Here is a 24,087-nt window from a genome sequence, read left to right as displayed (position 1 = left end):
GTCTTTCTCTGAAAGCATTAGAGCGCCATGCATCATGGGCTGTTCTCTTTTGTCATCCCACCCATGACAGTCCGTCCATCTCCCTGCCTCTGGCTGTGGTTGAGAGAAGCAGCTCCTGTCTGGGACAGCTTTGTGAGCTGATTCTGGCCATGAGAACCTCAGTCCTGGGAGAAGCCTGCCTTTGCTGGCAGTGGCACGTGACACACGACACACACAGTGATTGCGTTTTGTGTTACACAGCGATCTAGAAGAAGAGTTGGTGACCTGCTCAGCAACCAGCAGGCAGGTGCCGATGTTGAGAGCCTGCAGCAGCGATGCTAGCATCTCCCTCTTGGCTTTTCCAACTCATCCGGGTGTGGACAGGATGGGACTGAATTATTCTTTTCCTGCTGGAAGAGTGCTTTTGGTCAAGATGAGGGTTTTGTAGAAGGTCTGGGTTGTTGAACTGTTTATCATGGGTCTTGGGTAGAAACGAAGGTCTTTCTTTTCCATGGAGGAGAATTCAGGACTCTTCATTGGCACAAAACTGGTTTCTAGTAGTGAAAAAACCAGAAATATTCATAGTGAAGAAAACTCTAGAGTGTGCTGAGAATTAGATGAGGCGAAGCAATGGCTGGAGACCTCTCATGAAATCGGGGATGGGAGGTCATGCAATGTTTGAATGTTTTCTGTGCTTTTGCCCTGCATGAGATATTTCCTAAGGGGGAAATAAGATTTATTGAGGCATATCTGTTCTCTAAATAATGTGGAAATAGGTGGAAGTATTGGAAGAGACAGCAAGAGGCTTGTGTTGGCCACACATGAGAAGATGTGGTGCTCCCAAGATGTCCAAGGTCGTGCTTTGTGAACATGATTGTGCCTATGACATGTATCCATGACAAGTGTCCATTCCACTTTTCCTGTCTCAGTCGCTTTATTTATACAATTCCTTTCACAGGTGCAACGTCATCTTTCCAAACTCTTTGACAACTTGGCCAAGATGAAGTTCCAGCTGGACTCTGAGGAAAAGGCAACCAAGATTGGCCTGGGAATGTACAGTAGAGAGGAGGAATATGTCAGCTTCAGTGAACCCTGTGACTGCAGCGGGCCGGTGAGAGGGAAGACCTTGTCTATCAAAACTGTCCAGCGGAGTCTGCTCTCCTGCCCCTTGTGTGGGCAGCTGTTGCCAGGACATAGAGCTTCTCTGCTCTTGCTTTATGCGTGAGAAAGGCTGGAAGAGGTGGTGTGTAATTTAATTCCTCCTCATGCCACAGGTCTTGGCCCTGCTCTGGATAGGTCACTAAGGTGGGGCATAGGTGCTACTGTGCACAGTGAGAGAAAGGGCTGTGGCCTTTTTCTAACTAGGTTTTTCTATTTGATTTTTTCCAAGAAGTTTTGAAGGTTAGTCTCACAGCTTGTTGAAAATAGACCAAGCTATTCCATAGTACCTCTGCATGCCTATCTTTCGAAAGAGAAGGCTTTTTTCCCTGTTTTTCAAATGTTCCTTCTTTCACAGGATGAGTTAAAGCACGAAATTTAAGAAACAAAGTCCTGCTCATCTTATCTTTCCCTGTAGTAGCGCCTTTCTCCATGGACTATTATAGGAAGTACGTAATACCAGCTACTGAGCTCCCCAGTGATGGAGCTTGCTGCATTTAAACTATCTTCTCAGTGAGGGCTTTGCCTGTGAAATATTAAGTTCAGCAGGAATTGTGTTCCCAAGTTTGGCAGCAGCTTTCTCCTGCTGCTGGCAGATTGTGCCCAAGTCCCATGAGTGATTCTGTCATGGCCTGGAGGTGGAATGCGCTGAACTAAATTACTCGTCGGTGGAGTTCATTCTGGTTTCTCCTGTAGCTGGAGATCAAGAAAAATCTGCCTTGCATTCTTGGTGTGTGGAAATAGATGCTAATCCTGCAGTACCAGAATTGGCTAAATCCACCCAGTCTGAAGGAGAGTGAGGCTTGTTTAACTCGAGAGTTGAGATGCTTGTCCCACTCCCTACCTTCATTAATTACCAAAGGCGCTTAAGAAGAGCAAATGTGTTACTGTGATTTCATCTCTTCTCCAGGTTGAGGTCTGGCTGAATCACGTCCTAGACAGCATGAGGGCTACTGTGAGAGATGAGATGACAGAAGCTGTCATGGCTTACGAGGAGAAGCCGAGGGAACAGTGGCTCTTTGACTACCCTGCCCAGGTATCTGCCACTGCTCCTCAGCTCCACTCAGGCTGGTGCATGGGAAGGGTGGCACTTGGCTCCCCCTTCAGTCCTGCCCTTCCCTTCGTCTAGGAATGGCCCCTACCTATGGATGGAGATATTTCTGGCCTCCACTGCGCTGTCTGGGAGGGAGGGAGGGAGGGAGGATGGAGTTCCCAGGCTGAGCTCCATGCTCTGATTGGGGCTTCAGGGAGGATATGCTCTTGGCTGGGTTACAGAGCTCCGGGGTTTGGGCAGTGCCTGCTGCATCGTGCAGGTCACAGGAAGTCTTATACACCCAGAGGAGCAAGAGGTGCAGCAGAAAAAGAGTGGTGATGCTTAATGAGAGAAAAGAGCCCCTCAGATGCACCTCTGAGAGCCTCATGGTCTCCAGCTCTTCCTCCTCTGCTATGTCAGGCATGTGAAAGGTGCTGATTTACTAATAAGTAGCTGCTAAATGTGTCTGCCACTGATATGATGTTTTAAATGAATGTCACAGGGCAGTTTCCTGTTGTCCTGTCTGCTGTGACTACTGTACAAAAAATACTTAAATTCATGTCGTGGGTACTTCATCCTTGATCTGTCTGTAGGTCAGACACTCTTGAACGTAAGGAAGCTCTGGTGTTTTCCCTGATGCTGAGCCAGCCCTTTTCCCTAGGTGGCTCTTTCCTGCACCCAGATCTGGTGGACAACTGAGGTTGGGATTGCCTTCGCCAGGGTGGAGGAAGGCTACGAGAATGCGATGAAGGAATATCACAAGAAGCAAGTGACCCAGCTGAACACCCTTGTTACCATGCTGATTGGGCAGCTCTCCAAGGGTGACAGGCAGAAAATCATGACCATATGCACCATTGATGTACACGCTCGGGATGTGGTGGCAAAGATGATAGCGCAGAAGGTTTGTGTTTGCAGCTCAGCATGGTCCTGTGTTGGGCGTTGGAGTGATACAGGAGTGATAGAAAAACCACAGGCCATTCAGATCACTGCCTGTCTCAGTGGGAGATACGCGACTAAATTTACTTCTACAGTGTTTGCAGTGAGGAGGCAGAAAGCCATTGTAAGCCTGCAGTGCTGTTCTGTGTTATGGCCATGCAACACCAACGGCCTTGTTGTACTTGCCACGTTCCCACCAGGAGAGAGAGTGAGGCCCTGTGTCCTGTTGGCAAGACACCTGTTGGTGGATGATGGCGCTGTGTTGGGAGGCTGCTGGATGCAGTCTCAGTTATGTCGTTAGAGAAAGTAAGAAAAAGCATTCAGGCTTTTCTTTCTGAAGCCTCCTTGGTCTGGTGTGGGGCCACAGGGACTCCTTTGGGACTCTCTTGTCTCGCACACCTTTCCCACACCATTCCTCTGTCCTCGACACTGTGCCAGGTTTCCAGCCCTGCAGGTGGGTAGGAAGGTGCCCTGAGTGTGCTGGGTTGTGCCTTTACCCTCATCCGTGTCCTCTCGGAGGCAGCCAGGCTGCTCACAGGGTTTCTGACTTCCAGGTGCAGCTGGGCTTGGTGGTGCCTTGGCCCAGTTTGTGGTGAAGCAGTTCATCTGCTGGGCCTGCTGGTTGCACAGAGAGCGCTGTCCTTGGCTGTCCTTGTTCCCCTGTCCCCAGCCCAGTTCCCTGGTGCTGTCTGTGGCCCCTTCCCTGCTAGACAGCCTCTGCTCCTTCTCTCACTCTGTTGGCATTATAAGAGTCCTTTCACAGCCTGCTGCTTCTTAAATCTCCTCTTCAGGAGTGTTTTTGTGCTGCTCTTTCTCTTGGATATTCATTTTTTCCTATCCCATCAATGTGGTTACTAACTTTGCTTCTACCCTCAGTTGATGGGAGACAGGGAGGTGATGTTTCTCACCACACCTGCCTTCACAGTAAGGATCAGGTCCCCGATGAAAAGCTCATTGCAGTCACCATTTTGGCACCTGAGCTGCGTGTGCCTGGCAGCCCTGGCCTCCCCGTGACGGTGCTTGTGGGTGCGTTGCAGGTGGACAATGCCCAGGCGTTCACTTGGCTGTCGCAGCTCCGGCACAGATGGTCGGATGAGGAGCGGCACTGCTTTGCCAACATCTGTGATGCCCAGTTCCTGTACTCTTATGAATACCTTGGCAACACCCCTCGTCTGGTGATCACTCCACTGACCGACAGGTAAGTCCCTGGGAAACACCATCACAGCTGGGCTCTGCCACGCAGTTAAAGAAAGAGCTGCTGATTTAGTTTGGACACAGGCATTCCTCATGTTCTTCCTCCATGTCCCAGCAATCTGGTGGCAGAGCTCTAACTCTCACCTGGTCTGTGATTTGATGGTGCTACCCTCCGGGATATCTCTGCCTCAGATCCCGGGATGGGATTCAGCTCACAGATTAAGATGCTCAGTTGTGGGTGTCTGCCTGTGCACAGGATGCCCATGCCCCATAGAACTGGTGTGTCTAGAAAGCTTTCATCCCATCTTGAAGTAGACATCTACCACTTGATTCAGTTTCCTCAATGGGGACACCTAGGGTGACTTGAGATGCTCTGCGTTGTCCCACCTGGCTTCCAGCTGCCAATATAGAAGTGTGCAAATCTCCTGTGGACCTCTTGGCGTATCTTTCCACCCTATGTGACATTTCAGTAGCCAGGAGCATCTCAGGTGGCTCTAGTCACCCGTTAGTCAGCTGAACCAAGTGTCCATGTATTATCAGGTTTTGTTGTCCATATTGACTACAGCTCCGTGGGTTATACAGGGAGTATGGACACCCACATGTGGGCACCTCCCTGGTGTCCATCATGGGCATGATGGAGAAGCTTTGGGGCTTGCTGAGGCATTGAGTGGGATCATTCATATGCCATCTGAGCAGGTTTCTGTCAGTGATGGGGAATGGGATCCTTTGGGATGAAGAGCACTGGGAAACAAGAGGAAGGTCTTTCAGAAAAGCTGGCTTTTTCTCATACTATCTGGGACATGCCCAATGTCAGTGAGGGGTGTGAGGATCCAAAGAAAGCTCAACCCGGATGTGAAGAGGCTGGGCAGACCCTGGTGGAGGATGAGTATCTCTTGGAGAAAACACAGTTGCGCAGAGGTGGTAATCAATGCCCAAGAGGACTTTTGGCTTAGACATGTCCCCTGCTCCTGTACAGCTTTTCAGAAGAAAGGCTCTCCTGAGTGCGCTGCCCTAGTGCCATTTCTCTGCAGCCCAACAGTGACCTGTTGGACCAAGTCTCAGTCTCTTTCCTTTTTTCCTTCATCCTTCACTGTGAAAGATGTTACATCACCTTGACCCAGTCGCTGCACCTGACCATGAGCGGAGCACCTGCGGGCCCTGCAGGCACGGGCAAGACAGAGACTACGAAAGATCTGGGGCGAGCCCTGGGCATCATGGTGTATGTGTTTAACTGCTCCGAGCAGATGGACTACAAGGTACTGCTCCCACCTCGGCCGCCACATCGGGCTGGGGATGCTCAAGGCCCAATGAAACTGAAGGATGAGAGTAATCCAGCTGAGATTGCTTTGATCCATCACCTGTCCTCAAATCCCTGCTGTGTCCCTTTCTGCTGGACACCTTTTTTGCCTCCTCCTTTTTCTTCTCTAAGACTTGCACAAGGTCCGTCAGGAGGCAGAGACCTGAAATGTGCTCTCTGTTTCGTTACACCTTTCCCTTCCCCTCCGCAGTTAGATTTCATGTGAAATGCTTCAAAAATTTTGGCCTGTTCAGTTGAGACTGAGGCTCTGCTGATACTTCGACCTTGGTCGTTTCTTCTTGGTGAGCTTGCAGGCTGACAGGCCCTGGCATGGGAAGGGACCTGTCCTGGTTTCCTCAGGATCCTCTCCCAGAATAAGGCCAAAATGTGCTGAACCTTCAGCCGCTGCAGAACGCGGACTCGTTAGGCTGAGTCTTGCTCTTCACTGGTCTAGCATGGTACAGCGCTTTTGGTGGCCTCAGATCATATTTTATTCAGCTTATGGGCTCTCCCAGGAAGTGGGGCCATCAGTAATTCAGCACAGGTGACCTTTAAATGAAACTAGTGCACAGATATATTGAGAAGGCACAATTAGCAAATCAAGTGGCAAACTGTGCAGAGCTATAAATATTATAATTGAGATGTGCCTGCTGTTTCCATGCACTTTTCTAAATGCCCACAATAGACTGTAAATTGCTATAAATAAACGGGCTGGGAAATAAAGTTCATTTTTTGCTGGAGTTGATTCCATTTGTGATTTCACTCTTGTAATTTTTTTTTTTCCAGTCTTGTGGGAATATTTACAAAGGCCTTTCCCAGACAGGAGCCTGGGGCTGTTTTGATGAATTTAACAGGATCTCAGTTGAGGTCCTTTCTGTCGTTGCTGTACAGGTAAGCGGAGAAATGCTTGTAAATAAACACAAACAAGGCAGAGCCATGCTGCAGCCTTTGGAGTGAGGGTAAATATGGAGAGTGAACGTTGCCAGTTATAGTTCCACGTGTAGGCAGGTGAGGGATTATATCCCAAGATTAATCACATGAATATCACAGCACTGACAAAATGTAGCAGTGATGTGCTGCAAACGTTTTTGTCACTTCTTTTCTTCCCCCAGTTACAGTATTTGTATTGAGGCAATTATTTACAGCATCTTTCCCCAGAGCAGTGTACACTGTGGCTCTGTAGATGTTCCTCCTGAGGAAGACACTCGTATAATTAATATGCTGCAAGATAATTGCAACGTATCATTTTAGGGAGGAGAGCTGCCTTGAGTTATGGCTACCCAGCCTGCCATGTAGGGAATAATTTTCATGGAGGGGAAGGGTGGTGTCTGGGGCAGACCCAAGTGTCAGCTGAGTGCAGGTTTTAGGACCCCATTGTCTGACTGAGGAGCTGAATTCTCCTAGACCCCCTCTTGGGCTTGGTATTGCAGAAAGAAAGATCTAGACCCCAGAAGTTTCTACAGTTCTGTAAATGTTTCGGTCAAAGACGATCCGAGCCCCTCCATGAACTCCTCGCTCTCCTCATCTCTCGCTCACTCATAACTGGTACCTTACATGACATCCCAAAGAAGGCCCAGGCAGATACAGGAGTTTATGTATTGTTCCCTCTCAATTTCTCTTCCATCAAGTTCTAGTTCAAAGTTGTCATTGAAAAAAGTCTTTGAGGATCTTAAAATAAAAAGGGAAGTTGAACAAAAGAAGCCCAGATATGACTCAACTGCTAATGATTCCCTCGCTCCTGGCTGGAGCGCGGCATCTGAAGAAAGCAGCATGGCTGTCATTCCATCACCGTGTCTCCTGGCTGCTATTAGGAGTGTAACCATGGCGATGTTTAATTGGCTGTCTTAGTCATGCAGCTAATGTCGATATGGTTCCTTACAGAGAAAAATTCAATTAATTGCTTAACTTTAAGATGGCAAACAGCAGTAGGGTTAGAGTAGAGAGAATAGTGAGATTTCTCCCTCGCTGAAGTGCTGTTTGCAAGAAGGTGATCTAGCTTTAATAAGCTTGCTCTCTTTGGAAGGTGAGGAATGAGAAGAACAAAGCTGCAATCAGGGAAATATAAAAGACAATACAATATTAGTGAGGGAAGGTGTCAGGGGAGGTCTTTTGGCTTCTGCCGTGTGGTTTTGATTTTAAATTAAGTATCTGATGTCCTAAAATCTTTAAAAGCAATACCAAGCGATCAGTTTGCAATTGAGCTGAGGCCAAGTTTACTGGGAAATAATGCTCCTCTTCTGAGCCTAGTCAGGGAACAGAGCAGGGGCAGGAGGGTTTTGGGCTGTCATGAAGAGCAGTGGAGTGTGGGGAGAGGTGAAGATGGGTGGAGGGAATCAGGGGCCGGTATTGTGTCAGACTCTTGGGACCGCATTTGGGCGTTGGCTCTGTTGTGGGTGCCTGGGCAGCCCTGCGTCTCATTCAGGCGCCTGGCCCCCTGCTAGGTGGAGAAGTTGAAAGAGGTGAATTAGCCTTTGGTAGTGTTTTTGCTGTGGGATGTGCTGAGAAGTGTCCCACAGGTGATGCCAAAAGCCAAGGTGAGATGCAGGCAGCTTTGGAGGCGTTTCCTTCTCCTGAGCTGCTCTTCCTCACCTGTGTCCCTCATTGTCTTACTTTTTTTTTTACTTACTTTTTTGCACAATGGTGCAAATTCTTGCAACTCCTTCACAGTTTGACTGCTGGTCTCTTCAGCTCTCTTTTCTGCTTTGTCAGAGTTTGGCTGTCATAGGAGATTCATGTTGCCACATAGATTTACTCCAAACAGTGTATAAAGCTTTATACGGTCAGTAAAATACCAAAAGAGAAGAGTGATAAGCCCCAGCCATCATGGGGCCAAGTGGAAGGAAGGCAGCACTGTCGCCTGGTGTGCTGAGCATAACTGAACGCCAATGCTGTGACACTGTCCTGTCCCTAGGTGAAGAGTGTGCAGGATGCAATACGGGAGAAGAAGAAATCTTTCAATTTTCTTGGAGAAGAGATTAACTTAGTTCCCTCAGTAGGCATTTTCATCACCATGAACCCTGGTTATGCAGGGCGAACCGAGCTACCTGAGAATTTAAAAGCTCTCTTCAGGTGAGTCCCCGTCACGGTTTGTGACCTGTATTATAAGACTGGCAGAAATTGTCTTTTGGAACATCCAGCTTGACTTCATTTCCTTGGGGAATCCACTTGCGCTGGGGATTCACAGATAGTTTCAGCCTTGTGCAACAGACCCAACCCTGGGTCTGGGTTTGCACAGGCAGGGCAAAGGAGCTCTGGCCCTTGCGATGTGGAAGGCAGCGTGTGATCTGGCTCACTGGAGCTGACCTGGAAGATAAAGCTGCAAATCCACTGCCCCTAAGACCCGTAGTCAGGAAATACTTGTTCTGCAATCTTTTCTTGCCTGTCTTTTTAGGCCATGTGCGATGGTTGTGCCAGACTTTGAGCTGATCTGTGAAATTATGTTGGTGGCCGAGGGATTCATTGAGGCCCGGGCGTTAGCCAGGAAGTTCATTACTCTGTACCAGCTCTGCAAAGAGCTCCTGTCCAAGCAGGTGAGCCCAATTCTGTGGTTGGATGGTACAACGAAGCCCTCTGGTCTCCAAAATCAGCAGGAACGTGGCACTCTGCCACTCACCTCCACGGCTGAAGCTTCAAAGTTTTTATTTAATGACCGCATTTGCACTAGCTGCCAGGAGAAGAAAAGGTTTGTGATTATCAGAGCAATGAAATTTTTTAACTGCTTTGCTGGAGAATCTGCAGGGACCAAAGCACTTGACCAGGTGCATTAATGAGAGAGATTTTTCAATGGGCTCAAACGATACCATGTTTGGGGAATTATTCAGTGACCCTTTGCTTTCCAGTCTCTTAGTTCCTATTGATTCCCCTGCCTGCAAGGGGTTTATGATGTCTGTCCCTCTCTGAGCTCAGCCTAACAGTTCCTTGTTGTGTCAGGTATTGACCAAGTAGGGTCAGTTCCAGTGTAAAGCTCTAATTACTCAGCTTTTTCCTTGTCGTCATTTGCATAGATCAAAGCTGGGTCCAGAGAAGAGTTGAATCAGGACTCCAGAGGGAAAACCTGATCTTGGCTGTGCCAGCATGAGGCTGGGTGGGAGATGCCTTGTCACAGAAACTTTGTGCTGTGTCTTGGAGGTCTTGCTGGAAGCCGTGGCCCCTCACATAAATCAGCCAGCTGCCGAGCTGCGCTCTGGAGGCTCTTAACAGAGCAGAAATATAAAGAGTTGCTTGTTGGCTTAAGAGTTCCTCTTTGTGGTTCTTTTTCAACAATGTCCTTATTGGCCCCTGCTTGGTGCACTGCCTCTGGGACCAAACGTGCCTGGCAATCTTGTGATGGGCAGGACGGAGAAACCTGGGTATTTGGAGCCTTATAAAGGACTAGCAAATCTTTCACCTTGGTAGCTCCTGCAGATCCAGGGCTCTGGCTGGTCTTGCTTTAGCTGCTTTACGATTTAGGTGAAACGAATTGCTTAGGTCTCCAGAGTGCAAGTCTTTCTGCTGTCTTAGTGCCAACTCTGAGCCCGCGTAATGGTATGAACAGCTGAATTGAACTGACTCTTTAATACTGTCCCTGACAGGAATCTCACCTGCTGAAATGGAAATCAGGTAACCCGGGCTGGTGGAAGTCTCTGGCCACAATGAAAATAACAGATTTGGATGTATTTCCACTGCTGACTTCTCTGGCAGTTTGGAGCTGCTTGTCCTTACCCCTGCATGGTGCTGTACTGTCTGAGCACAAACTCATCCCTCCTTTCTGCTTTTTTTTCCCTCCCCACGTAGGATCACTACGACTGGGGCTTGCGTGCAATCAAGTCGGTGCTAGTTGTCGCCGGCTCCCTCAAACGAGATGACCCGGAGCGACCCGAAGACCAGATTCTGATGCGCTCACTTCGTGACTTTAACATCCCCAAGATTGTGACCGATGATGTGCCGGTGTTTATGGGGCTGATCGGGGATCTTTTCCCTGCACTGGATGTGCCTCGGAAGCGAGACCTGAATTTTGAGTCGTTTGTGAGGCAGGCTGTGCTGGACCTCCGGCTGCAGGCTGAGGACAACTTTGTGCTCAAAGTAAGACCAAGTAATCTTCTGCTGTACCTACACCACTGTTAAATCATTTGGGTCTTCTCAATCACCTTTGCTTCTACAAAAGAGGGCTCTGCAGAATATTCCCCTTGCAGGCAGACCGTGATGGAGGACAGAGTCAGCTAGGCTGAGTCTGATGCAGTTGCACCTGCGCCTAAAGCCAGCACGGGCTTTGTCCCTGAGTTTACAAGGGGGCTAACTCTTGTAGGCTCATGAAAGCACGGCCCCTGGAAAGCAGAGCCTCATCGGCTGATAGCAGATGTAAATAGCACTGGAGGTTTGTCTGCAGGCTGAGGATTTCACCCACTGTGATTAGAGGGGCTAGACCAAACTCGGTATCAAATCCGTTAGTGTCTCTGGGTCACGTCTTTCTAAAGAGGCCAAATGGGAGCTATTTTGTAGACCTGAATTTCAGTTTGGCATCTTTGTCTAAAATTTGGGAGTGTTTTTTCTCAGGTGGTGCAGCTGGAGGAGCTGCTGACAGTCCGGCACTCTGTCTTCGTGGTGGGTAACGCAGGCACTGGCAAGTCTCAGGTGATGAGATCCCTGAACAAGACTTACCAGATAATGAAGCGACGTCCTGTCTGGACAGACCTCAACCCCAAGGCAGTCACCAATGATGAGCTTTTTGGCATCATTAACCCAGCAACAAGAGAATGGAAAGATGGTAAATGTCTTTTCATACCTGAATCTGTAGATAAAGAAGGATATTTTTAATGAACTTCCTGAGCAGCAGCAGGATGACTGGTTCTTTGTATGGAGGTCTGAAAGCCCAGGCGCTTGTCTGCTGCTTCACAGCCATGTGAGAGTTTGTTGATGAAAAGATACCTAGGATGTTTCAACTTTTTGATCTTCAAATGGGAAATATAGGATAAACCTGCTTTATCCTAGTGCCAGAATAATTATCATGTCCATTAATACCAACATTTACCAGTTCCTAAATGGGGCAGGCAGTTTTTTGGGGTTGGGTGGACCGGTGATGGAAGAGAGTTCCCTCCTACCCTATGGTGTGCACTGGGCCCCCCCCAAATGTACCATCCCAAGGTTTCCATAGCTGATAGCACACAGGCAGCAGCCTTAAAAGGTGATTTTCCACTTAACGTTGCTGCCCGCCCTCTGTAATACACCAGCATTTGCCAGTCTGTTGGTCCTGATTGCTCCTGAGGAAAAGATGTGCGTTTAGAACTTGCTGAAATATTACAGAAATATGGAGTGAAAATGTTTGGTTGTGGCTGATATGTAAAGGCAGCTTTGATTTACGCATGTTGCTGGTTTGGGAGGTGTGGGGGAGGTAAGGGAAGACATTGCCATAAATCACCCTTGGCCAGAAGTCTGCCAGGAGACGAGCTGCCACCCACCTCCCCTGGCCCCCACCACGGACCTCTCCTGAACCCCTGCTTTGCTCCAGTGCCAGGGTTAATTTGTTTTTAATTGTAATTAGGGACCCTAAATCAAAGTGCCAGAGGGGTGTGCAGGATACAGCCTGGCCTCTGCAGACTGGCTGCAGCAGTGACCACAGATCGAGGGCTGCGGGTGGCACTGGACAGCAGGAGGGACCTTTTCCAGGTGGCTGTCCCATGGTTTCTAGCCTGTAACGTTTCAGGGGAGCTTACAGGACTCCTCCCTGAGGTTCGAAGGCAGATGTTTTCTGCATTAACCATTCCTGAAAATTTTGTTTCTTGTTGTCACAGCTGAACAAGAGATGATGTGTTCCTTCACGGACCAGCCCCTTCTTTTTCTCTTCCCGTTTTCATCCTGTCACTCCTTTCATTATCAGGAGTTGAACAGGTGATCCTTGTTAGGCGGTAAAAGGTTCCAAAAGGAATCCTAAAAGTGCTTTTTGTAGAACCAAACTCTTCTTTCGAATCCCAAGACCGCTCTGTGCACAAGGTGCACAAGGTTAGGAGAGAGGCCCTTTTCTCTCCTCTGCTGTCGTGGTGTATCTGAGGGAAGCACTGATGCTCTGAGGCAGCTGAGACAACAGCTCTTTCTGATACTAAGGACATTGGAGCGGTTTCCAAGGCGTGTGTCCAGCGTGTGAGGAACCGAGTCAGCAGAGCCAGTGAAATGCTATTTTTCTGACCCAATCTCAGAATTGAATACCTGTTTCAGGTGAGCTGTGCTGCATTTGCTGTGCACAGGCTTTGTCTTCGGTCATACAATGCCACCAGCTGTTCCTGACCTGGATCATGGAGAAATAGCTTGTTCTGGAGGAAAAAAAAAAAAGGGTGCTTGTCACAATTCACCAGAAGAGAGGCTTTTTTTTAATGTTTGCCTGATGTTTTTTCATGAAGACCTGTCTCTCCCTAGGTATTTTCACGTGTAGAGGAGAGCGATAGTTTTGTGGAGTTTCCATTTGCTCTGCAGCACTGCTGCTCTATTCCCAGCCTTTTTGCTCTTCTTAACATTCATTATTTACTTCCCCCGAGACACTGTATCCTCTCTGTCTCCTTGATTTTACTGACATTTTGTTCTGTCATTCAATGTCATTCTGTGCTTGTTCTCCTCTCAATCTCACTAAAGCCATGACCCAGCGTTTAATGCATCTTGATTTCCCTGATATACTTTGAGCCTCAAAAAACGTTTATAAGAATTTCCGAGGCATATTCAGATGGTTTTCTCTGCATGGTGTAATTCATGCCTTCTTTTGCTTCTGAGTATCTGCTCTTCACTTTTCTTATCCCTTGTGATTCTCAGTGGGAATGAAGTCGTGTGTAGGTCTGCAGTCATTTTCAGTGGTGGTAACTGGTAATGGTTTTTTTTTCTTCAAAGCAGACGAGACCCTTATTGTGATAAAGTAAAATTTATGTACAGACACACAGAGTTTTGAATACTTAAGAGGAGATAATTAATTAGGGTAATTTTTAATAAGTTGCTAAACAAAACTGTTAGAGCAGGTAGCATCTTCAGTGTTCATCAACACATTCCTGTCACCCTCCCAGGACTGTTTTCATCAATCATGCGAGAGCTGGCCAACATCACACACGACGGTCCCAAGTGGATGGTACTAGATGGAGATATTGATCCGATGTGGATTGAATCTCTTAATACTGTGATGGATGATAATAAGGTAATGAATATGAGTTAAAGAAGCAGGTATTCCTTGACTGCGTGGTGTGATTCAGCCTAGGAGAAATGCAGATGCTGAAATAGCACCTCCTAGAATAATGTAACTGTGTTTCTTCAGGAATACCGAACAATACTGCACGAAGAAAATGGTGCGTGAGGGAAATAGCTCAAATAATGTTTACTTTGGAATTTCCCTTTTCTGGAGAGTCGGGCTCATGAGTAACCACAGATGTCTTGATCACAACTTCAGGCCCTTTAAAAATAGAGTGGGGTCATAATCCTACACCTTTTTTCCCTACGCTAAGGGAGTGCTGTTGATTCTGGGTCATGGAAGAGAGAAGGATCATTCTACTACCTGTTAGAAACCAGCTGCTTTGCTCAAGAAACTGGGCTGACAGCCATGAAGCTTTTTAGTACAAAGTGCTGAATGCTTTTCATTCCTGTCCCTGGGGGATGCGTTAGTCTGTCTGTCTGTCTGCCACATGCAGGTGTTGACCCTGGCAAGCAATGAGAGAATCCCTCTGAACCCAACGATGCGGCTCGTCTTTGAGATCAGCCACCTGCACACAGCCACCCCAGCGACCGTGTCCAGAGCGGGTGAGTCCTGGCCTGAGTTTCACACTGGGATTTGGCACGCACCAAGCAGGATCTAGTGCCATTACCCAGTCTTTTGTTGGCCAGCTTGGTCCCTCTTGAAAGTTCCCAACCTGGGATCACAGCTACCTTTGGTGGACAGGGTAGGCTCCTAAAGCACATGGACAAACTGAGGATCCTGACCCCAAATCCATACGGGAAGCTGTCGTCATCTTAGAGATGTACCCAGAGATCTCTGACTGTTGGTGGGTGATCGTGGCTTCTGCACTGCCAAGAGAGTGCCCGGGTTGTACAAAGCCCTGTATGGGCTTGATGAGGAGATGGACAGTCTCTATCCCAAAGACATCCTGATCTTCTGGAGAAGTGCATGAAGTATGGGAGAAGGGAATGAAGTTGTCCCCTAGATTTGCACATCAGGAAATGGGGCCCAGAGCAGTAACATGACCACGTTCTGAATTTGGGACAGGGTCATGAAAGGTGTCCTGGGGCACCCAGGCATATGTGACAGAGTTTTAGTTGTGTGAAAGTAGCTGAGAAAATCTGCTGGAGGAAAGGAATAGTCTCTGCTGAGTCCTTACTATATGTCCTCTCTTACCCTGGGCCTGAAGGGATCCTGTACATCAACCCGTCAGATCTGGGCTGGAATCCCCCCGTGAGCAGCTGGATTGACAGGCGAGAGATCCAGTCCGAAAGAGCCAACCTGACCATTTTGTTTGATAAGTATTTGCCGACTTGCCTGGACACCCTCAGAACAAGGTACCGTCTGAAGAGTGATTGTGTCTGTGCTGGCGAGGGCAGGGGGACACCTGCAGCTTTCCAACAGCCATGGCGTGCCGGGGTTGTGCTGCATGTGGTGGGGTGGCTGGTTTCCTCCTTGCTGCCGAGACCTCTGAGCATCGTTGGCTTAAGCTCAACAAAAGAGCAGGGTGAGGTGGGGGAGCCCATCCTTTGTTGGTCAGACCTAGTTTTCATCTGGTTTTCACCAGATTTTGATTTTATTATTCCTGTACTTCTTGTACCCGTTCTGTATTTCTTGGAAAGTAAATCGAGGAGATCCTAAAGAGAAAGACTTTTTGGTCTTCCGATGTGTCAGGCTAGACCTCAGTTCACTCCACAAGTTATTTTTCAGTAAAGCAGATGTCAGACCACTGACGAAGGAAAGTTTTCAGTATGTGGTGTGGAAGGTGGAGAGAACAGATCCTCTTTTACCCTCTCCCCACTTCTCTTCCTGCCCCTTGGTGATAAGAAGGAAGTTGGTGATCGTGGGAGAGGGTGGGATTGCTCTACAGGCAATTCTCTCTTTAATTTCCTTCCTGAGGTATTTGGACAAAATGAGGTCAGTCTGTGTGGGCACCCAGCCTGGGCATGTTTCATGGTTGGAGACCAATCGAATGAACATGAAGAACTTGCATATTTGGGAGGGCCCTGGTGTTCCTTGGCTTGAGATGGCTTCAAAGCGGTGCCCGCAGAGAAGTCGTATGGTCTTGCTTATCATCAAGAGAGACAGCTCTCTTTTACTCATACTGTGGTGGTGACTGGCCAAAGTAGAGTCCCAGCAAACTTGAGTAGGAAGCTTCTCCCATCCTCTGCTTCTTCCCATAGTTGCACCTTCATTTAAAAAAATTAAAAAAAGAAAATCGGTGTACAATTGAGCATGGGAGTTGTCAGCCACAAAGGAGATGTGTCGGAAGGGGCTGTATTAGAGAAAGCAGTGGTCATTGCAAGTAGGAGTTAGCCATTTTACTAGGGAGCTGCTCCCTGGCTGACCGAGGTGGTTATAGCCGTTGGCAGTAAAGTCCATCGGACATTTCCCACTCTATTTGCTGAGCATTGCGGCAGACCGTGAAATCCACAGGATTAGCTGCAGGCAGCCCTGAGCTGAGTATTTTGGTAGCTTGCTTAATTCAGAAATTGTAGAACCAACCTTTCAAATAGCTATAATTACTTTATGGAGGACTTCAGTGCTGCTACAATCTTAGTTTGGAATTCTGTAAGTGTAGCTTAAATGAATGTAAAATGGCAAGATGAAAGGGTTTATTTTATTACTCCTCTATTTGACCGCTTTTGAACTCATCATGTTCACAGGAAATCATTGCCTTTAGCGAGTCTTCCATTTTACTTCTTTCAAGAGGATCGAAGTTTTAAAATGCTTGAAACTTCTGATTACTGTTATTACTTGTATATGTGCCAGTGCCGGCACGTCCGAGGGAGAGAATGGGAGTTCTCTTTATTCCTGTACCCAGGAATATGACATGCACTGCTGACAAGTAAAATGCTAATATTCTGAAAAAGCATTTCTAGCCTTGCCTTCCTGGGTTGTAAGTGACTGTGGTGCTGGACCCAATTATAATTCCCGTGATTTCAACTCCCATCTCTTAGATTTAAGAAGATTATTCCCATTCCTGAGCAGAGTATGGTTCAGATGCTGTGCTATCTCCTTGAGTGTCTCCTGACGGAGGAGAACACACCTCCTGACTGTCCCAAGGAGCTTTATGAACTTTACTTTGTCTTTGCTGCTGTCTGGGCCTTTGGTGGATCAATGTTTCAAGACCAGGTAAGAAGGAAGATGTCACTTCAGCATCTTTTACACAGACCTTTTTTTTTTTTAATACTTTCCAAAACCCAGTGCTGTATCAGGAACGCTGTTATCCCGGGGCTCTCAGACAGCTGATAATAAACTAGAAACTTGAACGCAACAACTCCTTTTGCAAAAGCCCTCGTTACCCAGGGTGCAACAGCAGAGGAGAACGGCTGAGGGGTCAAGGGATAAAGGTGGAGGGATGTTTGCTTAGGCAGATGCATTTCGCTGGAGAGAAACATTAGGTTAATTCATAGAGGCCTGTGGATGTGCATAATGTGATGAAATTAAGACTGACTTACCAGATGAATAGAGCAGTGGAGCAGCCTTTCAGCCATCCGACCGTGCGGGTAGATGTTGTGCTATATAACACAAACCAGCCGGTGCTCTGTCACCACTGAATTTTATTAAACATAGGTGAATGCCAAGAATTGGCTGTCCTCCATTTCTGATAGAAGTACATAAGCAAAAGTGGTGGTCAGCAGGGCAGGATGGGCTTTGGGGGTTATGTACTTCCACGTAAGTAGAAGTAGACAGTGGCTCTGCTCTTCGCTGGGAGCGTGCTGATGAGGTGGAGGGTGATGGTTCTAGGCACTCAGCTTGAACTCCCCTCCAGGCAGGCAGCTGTTGGGTGGTCTGGCATGAGCAGCTGGGCTTGGTCAGGCTGTTGGGGGATGGATGTCCACACCCAAGACTGTAGTGCTGGAGAGCACAATCCTGAGACCAAGATCTTCTTGGGCCAGGAGGATTAATCAGGCCATGGTTCACTACTGGGGTGTCTGACATTTGAAGTATGCTCATGTCCAAGAGGCAGAGGAAGGCAGGGCACTACTCTCCATGCGGCTTCCCACAGAGCATCTCTTCTACGGATTAATTGCAGCTGTCAGCCTCTGAATCCATCAGCTTGCATTAGACAAGGTGGGTGTGATCTCTTGCAGGGTGATATTATTATAACACAGTTTTCTCAAGGTCAGCATTCGACACTGCACATTTTCAGGCCCCTTTCAGGTCTTGGCCCTTAAAACATGGGAGAAGCACAGACATTTCTAGCTGGGCTCAAACAGCTCCTTTGGCAGGAGCTGTAGCATGTGAACAACAGGAATCTTGGGAAAGATCTCCTCCAGACTTGCCTGGTGGAGGCAGGGTCATGCTGCTGCCTCTGAGCTCCCTGTTCTCTATCACTCCCCAACGTCTTGTGTGCAGGAGTGGAGAAACGGGCATTTCCTTTCGCCCCCGTGCCCCTTTCTGCCCCATTTCCTGGCCACATGGCTTGGCACAGTAGGTCTGTCTCTTGATTTCCAAGTAAATGGAAAAGCTGCTGCTGTTTTACAACTTCCAACTGTTAACAGTAATAATGAACAAGAAGACAGCGGGCTGTGTGTCAGAGCCCTGCTGCCACCGCTGCCGACATTGGGGCCACCCTTGGCTCCGTTCCACGGTTTCGTGCCCATGCTTGCAGGACGGCTTTCCACCCTCTGTTGTCTTTGCTGTTTCCAGATTGATGGCTATGCCTCAAATGAAAACAAACAAACAAACAAAAACCACAAAAAAAGATAATTTTGATGTGACTGGTTGAGGGGCAGGCAGGAGAAACCTGAGGCACTTGTAGAGGGGACTAAGAGAGCTTGTGGCACCTGAAGACCTAGGTTTTGAGTACCGGGTTTACAGCAAGTAGGACAGGGAGCCGTGTGAGTAGCTTCAAAGCCTGTGGGTGGAAGTACACGTGGCATCTCCTGGGACTGCTCGCTCTGGTTCTGCCCGATCCCTGCTGGGAACCTGTCGGATAGTTGCACCTCTTGGTCGGAGGATACCTCGTCCCCAGGTCTGAAGAGTGTCATCCTGATGTGTGGGTCTGCCCAGTGACAGGACAGTGCTGTCGAGGGCTCAGAGACCCATACCTGGTCTCTAGTGGGCTTGTGGCAAGCTCTGTTTTGTCTGGTCTCCACGGACCTGACAGCAGAGAGCCTTCCCTAGTTTGGGTGGAGGCACTGCCGTTCTCAGGGGCTGCCTAAGTGCTCACTGTGTCTCTTCGTGTTTTTTCCATGTGCCTCAATGCTAGACCAAAAACATCTACCGGACTCTTCACCTTTGCTTCATGCCAAGGAGCAGATGTTTCAGGAAGTGATAAAAAGCACAGGTCAAGCTCAGCTTGGTGCTCACTTGGTGCCATCGTGCCTCGCGACCACTGAATGGCCTGTGCGAGACCAGCTTTCTTGGTCCTTGTGGAGGACTTGGCCCTCCGTTTCTTATGTGCCAGCTGGGGAATACTCAGCCCTAGTGTTGTCAGCACAGGGTGACTTAAAAAAAAAACCAGTGCAACAAATCCTGGGAAGCGCTGCTTGCCATTGCTTCAGCAGTACAAGCTGCTGCCTAATTATAGGAGCTTATATCTCCGCGAGCAAGTCGGCTGGAGCGCGGTCGCATGGCCGATGGGCGCTGCGTTCCCCACGCCGTAGCAGAGCCAGTGCTGGCATCGCAGGCTTTGCTGCCAGCCTGGCTCCCCGGGGGCGGCGGCCGCGGCGCGGCGTGCTCTTGCTGCTGCGCGGGCACAGCAGCCCTCTGGGAGGTTTGACTTTGAGGCTGGACTGTGCGCTGCTGCTTGTGATGCTCTGTAAATGTCAGAGCTGGGAGTGAGCGGATACAGCAGTCCGAGCGAAGGGGAGCCTGATGAAAAATGATCCAATATAAAATCTGTTTATTGCTCTCCATCGAAGGTGCCCTTCGTGCTGACCTTTTGCTGTCGAAATGTCAGGAGAAAGAGTCTGGAAGGCTTCCCGCTACTCCGCACTTGTTGGTGGAGAGCGGGGCCCCTTTATAAAAACGGATGATAGATTTGCCATTTCCAGGCTCTGAAATTAGTGGAAATCCATGTGGGGTTTTTATTAAGGAAGCAGTTTGAGTTCGACACCGCTCTGGCAATAGAGCTGGGGCTGGAGCAGCTGCACTTATCTGCTCAGCTAGGGAGGGCGGGCAGCCCATCACAATACAGCTGCAGGCCGTTTGCCTGCGCAGGGGTAAAGGCACCCTTGTGAGAAAGCTTTTAGCAGTGATGCACGTCCCTCTCCGCTGCAGGCTACTCTGCTGCCAGCGCCGAGGAGTTATAACAACAGGAGAATGGAGAATTACAGTTATTCTGCCTCCCTGAATAGCACGAGGCTGCAAAATCACAGATACTAACAATGTGTTTTTCAAGTCCTCTGGTCTTTGGATGGATGGTGGCTTGGGAAACTCTACAGAGGACACTTGGTTCAGTTCAGCTGCAGACCCAGGTTTCCTGATGGAGGCTTAGCAGTCTGTGGGCAATGTCTTGGCGGTCCCACCTGGACTTCTGGCCTGGGAAAGCACGTTGAATGGCTATGGGGAGGAGAGACACACAGATGACCCACGAAGAAACTGTACTGTTAAGACTGCCTAATTTATTCACCCAGTATTTCACCGACAACTTTTTAGTGGCACTTTCCCCCTCCTTCCCCCACCCACTTCTCCCCGGGGCAGAAGGCTGTAGTCCCCATTGTCTGGAAGCTGTTCGGGTGGAGTGACCTGCCCAATGTCATACAGGAGACCTGGGGCAGGGGAGGGGACTAAGCACATTTTGCAAGTCCTGACCAAGCATCTAAAGCAAAACTGTCACCCCAGCTCTTGAAAAAAATTAAGATGCTCAAAAATCTTCATGCATAGGAAGATATAATGGGGAAAGACAAGAAAGTGAGTGCTCCCAGGGTGATATGGCAGAGCCAAAGGGGCATGGTCATAGAATGATAGAATCATTTACACTGGGAAAGTTCTTTAAGATCATCAAGTCCAACCATTAACCTAACACTGCCAAGGCCACCGCTAAACCACGTCCTGAGGTGCCACGTCTACAGGTCTTTTAAATACCTCCAGGGATGGTGACTCAACCACTTCCCTGGGCAGCCTGTTCCAGAGCTTGACAACCCTTTCGGTGATGAAATTTTCCCTAATCTCCAACCTAAACCTCCCCTGACGCAGCCTGAGGCCGTTCCCTCTCGTCCTGTCACTGGTGACTTGGGAGCAGAGACCAGCCCCCCCCTCACTCCAGCCCCTCTCAGGCAGCTGCAGAGAGCGAGAAGGGCTCCCCTCAGCCCCCTCTTCTCCAGGCTAAACCCCCCCAGCCCCCTCAGCCGCCCCCCAGCACACTTGTGCTCCAGACCCTGCCCCAGCCCCGCTGCCCTTCTCTGGACACGCTCTAGCCCCTCCAGGCCCTTCTTGTCCCGAGGGGCCCGATCCTGAGCCCAGCATTCGAGGTGGGGCCTCACCAGGGCTGAGCACAAGGGGACAGTCCCCAACCCTGCTGGGTCCCTCTCTGGTGCTTTGGTACACCAGTCTCTGTAATCCTGCTTCTCCAAAACATTGTGGCTTGAAAAGAGGCCAGATGACAAGAACTAAGCATTAATAGAGTGGTGTGATTTATGGGGAAAGGCTTTAGTATGCATGCTTTAACAAACCATGTCCACAGATGTAGACAGATGTTGTGTCCTTGTCTGTTGGAAGACGTAGGCACCAAGAATCAATCAAGCAGCCTGTTTAGTCATAGTCACATATTTCTCTTTTTCAAATTGATCCATCTATCTAATCTCAGACATACCGAGGGTGATCAACGCAGAGGATGAATTATTTAGGCAAATAAATAGGAGTGATGAAAAGAAATTAAGAAAATAAAAAAATAGCCTTAATAACAGGGAAAAAAAGGATGTTTATTGTGCTGTGCAATATATTTGAAAGACCAGCCCCACTCTGGTGGACTGGGACAGATAGCATTCTCCATCACTAATGAATTTCTCCAGACGAGCATATTTTCTCCACTTTTTGTCTTGCAGCTTGTGGACTACAGAGTGAACTTCAGCAAGTGGTGGGTGGCAGAATTCAAGACTATCAAGTTTCCCTCTCAGGGCACGGTCTTTGACTTTTACATTGATCCAGAAACGAAGAAATTTGAGCCTTGGTCTAAACTTGTTCCTCAGTTTGAATTTGATCCAGAAATGCCATTACAGGTATGTGAACCTTGCATGCTTTTTGTCTGGGAGGAATACATGCATTTTGGTGCCTGAATGTGGGCGTTTCAGTGAAGTCTCATTAAAGGTCAAGCACTTCCTAATAAAGATGGCATCTTTCTGAGGTACAGCTTAAGTACCCATCTTTCTTTACTGTGCTTTGACTGTGAAGATGCATCCTTCATCCATCTTCCAAATATGAGTGATGGCCGTGGGGGGCGGGTTCAGAGCCACCCCCCGGCAACCAGGAGCTGTTGTGCCCAGGGTGCAGGATGGGAGGTGCGTGATGGGGGGAACCTTTGGCCAAGGAGCGCAGCCTGCAGGATGTGAGACAAGGTGGTGACAAAGCCCCTGAGACACCATGTCGTCATCCTGTGCCTGGCTGAAAATAGAGATGTTTTTATGATTTGGACAAAAAAATGAGTTTTTGCAGGTAGTGGATTGCATTTGCCAGCTACGCTTTTCTTTCCTTGTAAAGTGCCACAGTGGGTAGATCACTTGTAAAAATTGTTACCGTTTTAGCAAAATGTGTGTTTTGGGGGAGATCCAGATGCTGCTCCCAGCATCTGTCTGTCAAGATTTCATCTGTACACACAGTTTGATTTTAACGGCTAGCAGCGGCGTATCATTCCTTTCCTAGTGCGATCTAGAAACTGGGGCCACCCCACTCATTCCTGGCTCTCCCAATTTTACTTCTCCCAGAACATGGCTGTGGGGTCGTGGCAAGGATGGGGACTCTCACCTGCTCGTTCTGCCCCTCTCAGGCTTGCCTGGTGCCCACCACCGAGACGGTCCGCGTGCGGTACTTCATGGACAGGCTCCTGGAGCGCCAGCGCCCGGTGATGCTGGTGGGCAACGCCGGCACGGGGAAGTCTGTGCTGGTGGGGGACAAGCTCTCCTCACTGGACACGGATGCGTATGTGGTGAAAAAGGTCCCATTTAACTACTACACCACCTCTGCCATGCTGCAAGGTAAGGCAACGGCTGAGCCACGGGACCTCTGGCTGGCAGGTTACCAAATTCCCAGGGCATCCAGCGAGGATTGGAGTGGGACGTGCACTGTGGCGCTCCGGGGAAGACCTGTGGGTGCCCTGCCTGTGTCGTTTGTGGGCACCGCACTGACACCTGCGGGCTCTTAAATCTCATCGTTAAAATCTCAGCTCAGCAGACCCCTGGTTTTGTGGAAGATGAAATTTTCCACCATGAGGATTTGAATTCTGAACAACACGACTCTGGTTCTGGGCTGTGCCAAAGCACACGCTTAAATCTGCTGCTATTTTGTACCATAGCTTGTACTTGATTTGAGGTGTGTCTTTAATATGCTTGAATTTAAAGCCCATGCTGAATAGGATGGGTTTCTTGGCTAGGATCCAAACTGTTCAGGGTGCAGTGATGGGAATTGCATCCCGGTTAGCAGTGAGGATGGTGCTAATGGGCGTGTGCAGGCTGTAAGCTAGGGCTGCCGGTTCCTGGTGCTGTCCTTCACGGCCTGCTGCGGCCTGATGTGCTCCCACGGAGCAGGTCCCGCACCCCACCTCCCCAGGGGCACAGGCCTTGCTGACCTTGGGCTCTTGGGGCCCCAGGGAACTGCTGGAGCTGGGGAAGCCCATAGGAACATTGCTGGTGACGGTTTTGGCACGTCAGTGAAAAACGCAAGTTTGGGACCAAGACGGAGTCAGTTTTGCGCTGTAGTCTCTTCAGAGGCAAAGAAAAAGGAGAGAATCCTTGAAAAATTTCTCATTTTGGAATGATGTTTTCACTTTGAGTTGACATAAAGAGAGATAAAATAACTTTTTACATGTATTTATTAACCAGAAATGAAACAACAGGGTTTGTTTTGAGTTGAATAACAGCTGTGGGTCACCGTAAAGCAAAATGCTTCCTTTATATAGCTTGGTTTGACCCAAATGGCCTGAGATCTTTTTGTTCCCCCAGCCCAATATAGCCCTTCACCATCCATGAAGCGCTGGTGAGACCGAGGATTTAACCTCCGCTGTCTGCGTTGCTCCTGGCCAGGCGGTGCCAGGTGGGGAAATGCCCACAGCCCGGTTCGATGCCGAAGGCAGTCAGCGTCTGGGGCTTTGCCTGTGCTCTGCCAGGCTCCCAACCCCGCAAACAGTCTGTTGGAGCCGGGACTGATTCCCTTGCAGAGCGGTGAGAG

At 48.9% G+C, this 24,087-nt stretch overlaps 2 protein-coding genes across 2 annotated transcripts in view; both read left to right on the top strand.

Moving 5' to 3' along the window:
- Positions 1-13,899, top strand: part of LOC104044472 (dynein axonemal heavy chain 9) — a 55,208-nt gene extending 41,309 nt beyond the window's left edge. Inside the window, exons 23-34 of the mRNA XM_064467434.1 lie at positions 938-1,090; positions 2,048-2,173; positions 2,832-3,071; positions 4,144-4,304; positions 5,400-5,556; positions 6,384-6,488; positions 8,509-8,666; positions 8,989-9,127; positions 10,371-10,658; positions 11,130-11,340; positions 13,616-13,743; positions 13,861-13,899. Of these exons, the coding sequence (XP_064323504.1) occupies positions 938-1,090; positions 2,048-2,173; positions 2,832-3,071; positions 4,144-4,304; positions 5,400-5,556; positions 6,384-6,488; positions 8,509-8,666; positions 8,989-9,127; positions 10,371-10,658; positions 11,130-11,340; positions 13,616-13,743; positions 13,861-13,899 (1,905 nt within the window). The remainder of the gene's footprint in view (positions 1-937; positions 1,091-2,047; positions 2,174-2,831; positions 3,072-4,143; positions 4,305-5,399; positions 5,557-6,383; positions 6,489-8,508; positions 8,667-8,988; positions 9,128-10,370; positions 10,659-11,129; positions 11,341-13,615; positions 13,744-13,860) is intronic.
- Positions 13,900-14,234: 335 nt separating this feature from the next.
- On the top strand, positions 14,235-23,065 carry LOC135316006 (dynein axonemal heavy chain 9-like). The gene is made up of 5 exons (XM_064467433.1): positions 14,235-14,339; positions 14,945-15,092; positions 16,716-16,890; positions 21,753-21,926; positions 22,691-23,065. The coding sequence occupies exons 1-5, from the start codon at positions 14,276-14,278 to the stop codon at positions 23,063-23,065; spliced, it is 936 nt and encodes a 311-aa protein (XP_064323503.1). The 5' UTR covers positions 14,235-14,275.
- Positions 23,066-24,087: the final 1,022 nt, after the last annotated feature.

The sequence above is a fragment of the Phalacrocorax carbo genome, chromosome 16 (assembly GCF_963921805.1).
Source record: "Phalacrocorax carbo chromosome 16, bPhaCar2.1, whole genome shotgun sequence".
Lineage (NCBI taxonomy): Eukaryota > Metazoa > Chordata > Aves > Suliformes > Phalacrocoracidae > Phalacrocorax > Phalacrocorax carbo.
This window is presented reverse-complemented; position numbering and strand designations above follow the sequence as displayed.

Coding starts and splice junctions, on each gene's coding strand:
- LOC135316006 (XM_064467433.1), top strand. CDS start 14,276: ATGCGGCTCGTCTTTGAGATCAGCCACCTGCACACAGCCACCCCAGCG. Junction 14,340..14,944: donor AGCGACCGTGTCCAGAGCGG/GTGAGTCCTGGC, acceptor CTGGGCCTGAAG/GGATCCTGTACATCAACCCG. Junction 21,927..22,690: donor ATCCAGAAATGCCATTACAG/GTATGTGAACCT, acceptor TGCCCCTCTCAG/GCTTGCCTGGTGCCCACCAC.